Consider the following 5,897-nt stretch of genomic DNA (forward strand, 5'->3'; position numbering starts at 1 on the left):
ATACCCCATTTTGCTAGGTTTTAAATATATATTGCTTAATAATAGCAAGAACCAACTACATTGATTAAAAAGCAAAAAGAGAAAGAAAAAGAGACTTAGTGGGACCGAAGTTTAAGGGAATTAGAGGGGTAAAAGTTTTTTTTCCATGAGAAGGGTTGGTAAAGGTCTTTGTCTGAAAAGGTAAAGAGGGAAAATGAGGTTTTAGCAAGAAAACCAAAGCAATTTAATTACTTTAGGAGTTAGGCAATACAGAGAACGTAGAAAGCCATAAGAAAATTCAAGATTTTGTAATTTTCCATTCTCGAAACCCAGGTATTCAATTCTTCCAAATTTCCTATGGTTATTATTGCTAGGTAAAAATTTAGTCAAAACCCTTAAGTTCTCATTCTATGAAATTATTTTAATACGTAAGTTTAAGTATTTATTGAAATAAATTGATAGAGCTTTTGAGGTTCATATTTCCTTGTCATGGCAGAGAAGTTTTCTTTGAATGCCCATATGATAAAAGTTTATCTTTTAGTTAGTGCCAAAGTTAAGTGAGAGATTCTTCCATATCTAGTATTTAATTGTATAATACATCATTGATGTTATGGGTCTAGAACCAAGGATTTATAATGAGGTTACTTTATCTTTTTGTAAAATTAGTTTACTTGAATTCATGGCCTCGTCATCTATATACCTTTATGGAAGAATGGAAATATTTAGTTGAAAACTTTACTTGAATCAGTGAGGTGAGAGTTTCTAGATTTATAGCTAAGTAACAACAAGTAAGACTTAATAGCTTATGAATTGACATGGTTAAACCTATAATTGTAGATTTAGCGTTGTCGGATACTCAAAAAATTTGAAGAGATGAATTGCAGCTAAAGTTTTAAGGTGATTTGAGGTTTACTTTCCTAGTAGGGAATTCCATTATAACCATGTTCTCCATATGTTAGCTAAAGCTAAGTCATATCTTCTCGTGATCCAATGCTCAGTTCACTTATTCTTATTCGGTACGACATTATATGTGACATGAATACATGCTTTTGTGTATTACCAATTGTTATGTGCCTTTAATTGTGATATTCAGATTCAGTAGGGAGAAGTGGCGAACCTCCCCCAACGTGAGCGCCATGATGTCAGGGTTACCTACCGCACACTCACAAGTGCCAACTGTTTGTTGGGGAGATAGACCGACACTCCCCCGTACGTGTTCCCAGATGCTCACGTACACAGTGCCATTATGCGTAATAATTAACTTTGCAAAGTTATATCTTAAAATGTATATAACCCAGGTTCTATTTCATATATCAGTTATGGGTTTAATTTCTACGTTAAGTTTCCGTTTTGGCTTACAGTTTAGCTTACAGTTTCAGTTTCCTGATTATTACTTATTTGTAAAATTTAATATGATTTATATGATTTTTCGTATATCCCTTTTCTTTCTTATATTTTCTAGAAGGTCTCGCTCCGCCTTTTTAGGAGGTAGCCTACGAGACTTACTGAGTATCCTTTTGTAGTACTTAGCCCATTTGGGCCTGCTACGTCGTGTGGCAGGTATTGAGGATGCATGTAACGAGGCACGTGGCTAGAGGAGATATTCTAGATTTAGTTTACAGACTCTGTTGATTCATCCCAGCAGTAGCGGACCCTTTTCAGACTATTATTTATAACTCTTTTTTAGTACGTTTATTTTATTTTAGTGGGATGCCCCCATAGGCTATGTATTTTAAATTTATTTTTTTTCAAATTTTAGAGGCTCATGACTTGTTAGTGGCTCAGTATTAAAATATTCTGGGATTTATCCTTTATTTATTATATTTTATCAGTCAGCTTAAGAACTGTAATTTGTTAAGAATTAATATTTAAGCATGTTAGTTTCTTTGCTACTGAACTTGAAGTTTGATACAAATAGTACAGGGTTCACTCAACGAGTGGTAAGGGTTGAGTGCCAATCGCGTCCCACCCCAGTTTGGGGGCGTGACAAGTTGGTACCAGAGCAGCGAGGTTTACGGAGTTCTAGGGAATCATGAGCCGTGTCTAGCAAAGTCTCAAATATGCATATGTTGTGCACCATACTTATATTTGGGAGGGTGCAGGACATGTTAGGAATTTTTTTTTTATTTCTCTCCTTTGATTCTTATATTGTGCGTTAGAGCTAGACATTTCAGGAAAAATTGATCCACATGCCTTTATGAGATTAAACCCTCATACTTATAATGGTACCGATAAACCAAATGAACTAATGTTATTTTTGGAAGAGATAGAGGAAATGTTTGATTCTTTGGGTTGTCTTGAAACACAAGCCACCGAGTTAATTGGGTTTCGATTGAAGGGTGTAGTAGGACAATGGTGGAGAGGTTACAAGAAGGCTAGGGATTCTACATTACCTCCACTTACTTGGCCCCAGTTCAAAGAAGCTTTCAGGGCCAAGTTTTTGCCTATCAGTTGGATGGATGAGCTCCGACATCAGTTCGAACATCTTAAACATGGTACCATGTCAATGACTGAATAGGAGATAGAATTTACAAAATTGGTAGAGTATGCACCTAATTTGATACTGACAGAGAGAGAAAAAGTGATAAGGTTCATTAAAGGCTTGATTTCCACATATGGAAAAATATATGACTTCACATCAGGATGACAAGACTTATCTTCAGGTTGTCAATATCGCTACGCGTATGGAGTCTTTTGATAAAATCGCCACGGAAGCTAGAGATAATAGCAAGAAGGCTGGAACAACATGTATTTATAGTGGATTTTCAGTTAGGGGTATGAACATGAATCATTCAGCTCACATTCAATAAACGACCCACTCATCTCCTTATCCAGCTCTACTCATACATGGCCAGTAGAGTAAGGGTCAGGCCCCTCAGGGTCAAAGTTCAACTAGTCAGGGCCAACCTCGGTTCTCCTATCCTATATGTCCTTCGTGCAGCAATAAACATCCAGGGAAATGCCTTTTGGGTCAGAAAGGTTGTTTCCACTGCCATGATCCGGGTCATATTAAGAGAGACTGTCCACTGCTTGGACAAGCTCCGGGGAAAACTCCAACCAGACAGGAAACATCCATTGGTAATTTTATAGTTTCACCTTCTCCAGTTCGGGCATCTAATACTCAGACTGGGTGTGGTACCAATAGAGATGGAGCTCAGGGAGGAGGCGAACCAGCCAGATTCTATGCATTTCTAGACAGGCTGAATGCTGAGGCATCTAACAGAGTTATTATAGGTATTCTCTCGGTTTGTGGTCGCCTTGGTTATGTATTAGTTGATCCTGGTTCAACTTTCTCCTATGTGTCTCATTATTTATGTGTTGAGTTTGGAAAAGCACCAGAAAAATTAGGGGTTCTATTTGAGGTTTCCACACCTATAGGGGAATCTGTTAAAGTTGAGTATATATTCAGAAATTATATCATCACAGTTCAGGGCCGAGAAATGTTTGCCGATTTGAACTTGTTAGATATGGTAGACTTTGACATCATAGCTGGCATGGATTGGTTATCTTCTTTTCATGCTACAGTTGATTGCCACGTCAAGACGGTTACATTCTCATTTATTGGGGAATATCCAATTATAATTAGAGGTGAAGTGGGTACGCTTGTGGGTAAGTTTATTTCTTACCTTAAGGCTAGAAAACTAGTGAGCAGTGAGTGTTTGGCGTATCTAGCACATATGCAGGATATGAAAATTGGCTCCCTAGTGCTTGAATCAGTACCGACCGTGAAAGAGTTTTCAGACGTGTTCTTGGATGATCTCCCAGGAATACCACCAGATAGGGAGATTGAGTTTGGCATAGACGCATTACTAGGAACTCAACCAATCTCGATTCCTCCTTACAGAATAGCTCCATCTGAGCTAAATGAACTCAAGAACCAGTTACAAGAACTCTTAGATAAGGATTTTATTCGACCTAATGTTTCACCCTGGGGTGCTCCAGTGTTGTTCGTGAAGAAAAAAGATGGTTCTCTACAGATGTGTATAGATTATCATCAGCTGAATAAGGTTACTATCAAAATTTAATATCCACTGCCCAATATAGATGACTTATTTGATCAGTTACAGGGTGCCAGGTATTTCTCAAAAATAGATCTGAGGTCGGGATACCATCAGTTAAAAATCAGAGAAGCAGACATCCCGAAAATAGCTTTCAAGACTCAATACGGTCACTATGAATTTTTAGTTATGTCCTTTGGGTTGACCAATACACCAGTAGTTCTTAGATACATTTGTCATAGTATTTATCGATGATATTTTGGTATATTGCCATATCCAGAAAGAGCATGAGAATCACTTGAGAACAGTTCTTTAAATACTCAAGGACCGTCAGCTTTATGCCAAATTTTCCAAATGTGAATTTTGGCTCGATACAGTTACATTTTTGGGACACGTGGTCTCGAAAGAAGGCATTAGAGTAGACCCACAAAATATAGAAGCAGTTAAGAGTTGGCCTAGGCCGTCGACCCCTACATAGATTCGTAGTTTTCTAGGGTTGGCAGATTACTACCGTCGTTTTGTAGAAGGGTTCTCTTCAGTAGCTGCCCCGTTGATAAAGTTAACTCAGAAAAATGAGAAGTTCCAATAGTCTGAATCTTGTGAGAAAAGTTTTCAAGAACTCAATAATAGGTTGGCTACAACCCCAATCCTGACTCTACCTACCACTACAGGTAAATTTGTGATCTATTGTGATGCTTCCAGAGTAGGATTAGGATGTGTTCTTATGCAGAATGACAAGGTAATTGCTTATGCTTCTAGGCAGTTAAAGAATCATGAGATAAATTATTCTACCCACAATCTTGAGCTAGCAGCAGTTATTTTTGGTCTAAAGATATGGCGTCACTACCTTTATAGAGAGCAATGTGACATTTATATAGATCACAAAAGTTTGCAGTATATATTCAAGCAGAAAGAGTTGAATAAGAGACAACGCAGGTGGTTGGAGTTGCTTAAAGATTATGATTGTAATATCCTTTATCATCCCGGCAAAGCGAATGTGGTTGCTGATGCTTTGAGCAGAAGATCCATGGAGAGTTTGACCAGGTTGTGTGTGGTCGAATGTCCAATAGTTAAGGAAGCCCAACAAATAGCTAGCCAAGGGGTTCGTCTCGATGAGAAGTATGATGGAAGGTTGATAGCAAGTATGGATGCTAAGTCTACTTTATTAGAGCAAGTTAAAGCCAAACAATTTGATCACCCTAGTTTGCTTAAGCTCAAGGAAGGTGTCCTCAGTGGCAAAATTAAGAACTTTGCACTTGATGAGAATGGTGTGATGAGACTTGATGGCCGCTTATGCGTGCCTAATGTAGATGATCTTCGAAGGGAAATTATGGTAGAAGCTCATAGCTCCAGGTATTCAATACATCCAGGTTCTACCAAAATGTATCATGATTTGAGGGATGTTTATTGGTGGAATAATATGAAGCGAGATATTGTAGATTATGTATCACGGTGCCTTAATTGTCAGCAAGTAAAAGCTGAACACCAGAGGTCAGGTGGCTTAGCTCAAATCATTGAAATACCAGAATGGAAATGAGAACGAATAAATATGGATTTTGTGATTGGCTTGCCGTGAACTTTTAAGAAACATTACTCCATTTGGGTCATACTAGACCAACTCACTAAGTCAGCTCACCTTTTGCCAGTCAAAACAACCTATATGGCACCCCAGTGTGCATCATTATACATAAAGGAAATTGTTCGGTTGCATGGTTCTCCCATGTCAATTATTTCTGACAGGGGTGCACAGTTTACTGCCCAGTTCTGGCAGAGTTTTCAGGAAGGTCTCGGTACCCGAGTTAATCTGAGTATAACTTTTCACCCTCAAACGAACGGACAGGCCGAGAGGACAATTCAGACTTTGGAAGATATGTTACGAGCACGTGTTCTTGATTTTAAAGGAAACTGTGATGATCATCT

At 38.2% G+C, this 5,897-nt stretch overlaps 1 protein-coding gene across 1 annotated transcript; it reads left to right on the forward strand.

The window, feature by feature from the left end:
* Positions 1 to 2,606: 2,606 nt before the first annotated feature.
* Positions 2,607 to 5,514, forward strand: LOC142177253 (uncharacterized). The gene is made up of 3 exons (XM_075245724.1): positions 2,607 to 2,754; positions 2,935 to 3,925; positions 4,680 to 5,514. The coding sequence occupies exons 1-3, from the start codon at positions 2,607 to 2,609 to the stop codon at positions 5,512 to 5,514; spliced, it is 1,974 nt and encodes a 657-aa protein (XP_075101825.1).
* The last annotated feature ends 383 nt before the right edge of the window (positions 5,515 to 5,897 follow it).

This window comes from Nicotiana tabacum, chromosome 23, assembly GCF_000715075.1.
Source record: "Nicotiana tabacum cultivar K326 chromosome 23, ASM71507v2, whole genome shotgun sequence".
In the NCBI taxonomy this organism is placed as follows: Eukaryota; Viridiplantae; Streptophyta; class Magnoliopsida; order Solanales; family Solanaceae; genus Nicotiana; species Nicotiana tabacum.

Bases quoted from the DNA above. Each gene is read 5' to 3' on its own strand.
- LOC142177253 (XM_075245724.1), top strand. From the start codon at position 2,607: ATGACTTCACATCAGGATGACAAGACTTATCTTCAGGTTGTCAATATC. The intron at 2,755-2,934 runs GTATGAACATGA...ATAAACATCCAG, and splicing joins TAGTGGATTTTCAGTTAGGG to GGAAATGCCTTTTGGGTCAG. The intron at 3,926-4,679 runs GTTCGTGAAGAA...TGATGCTTCCAG, and splicing joins CCCTGGGGTGCTCCAGTGTT to AGTAGGATTAGGATGTGTTC.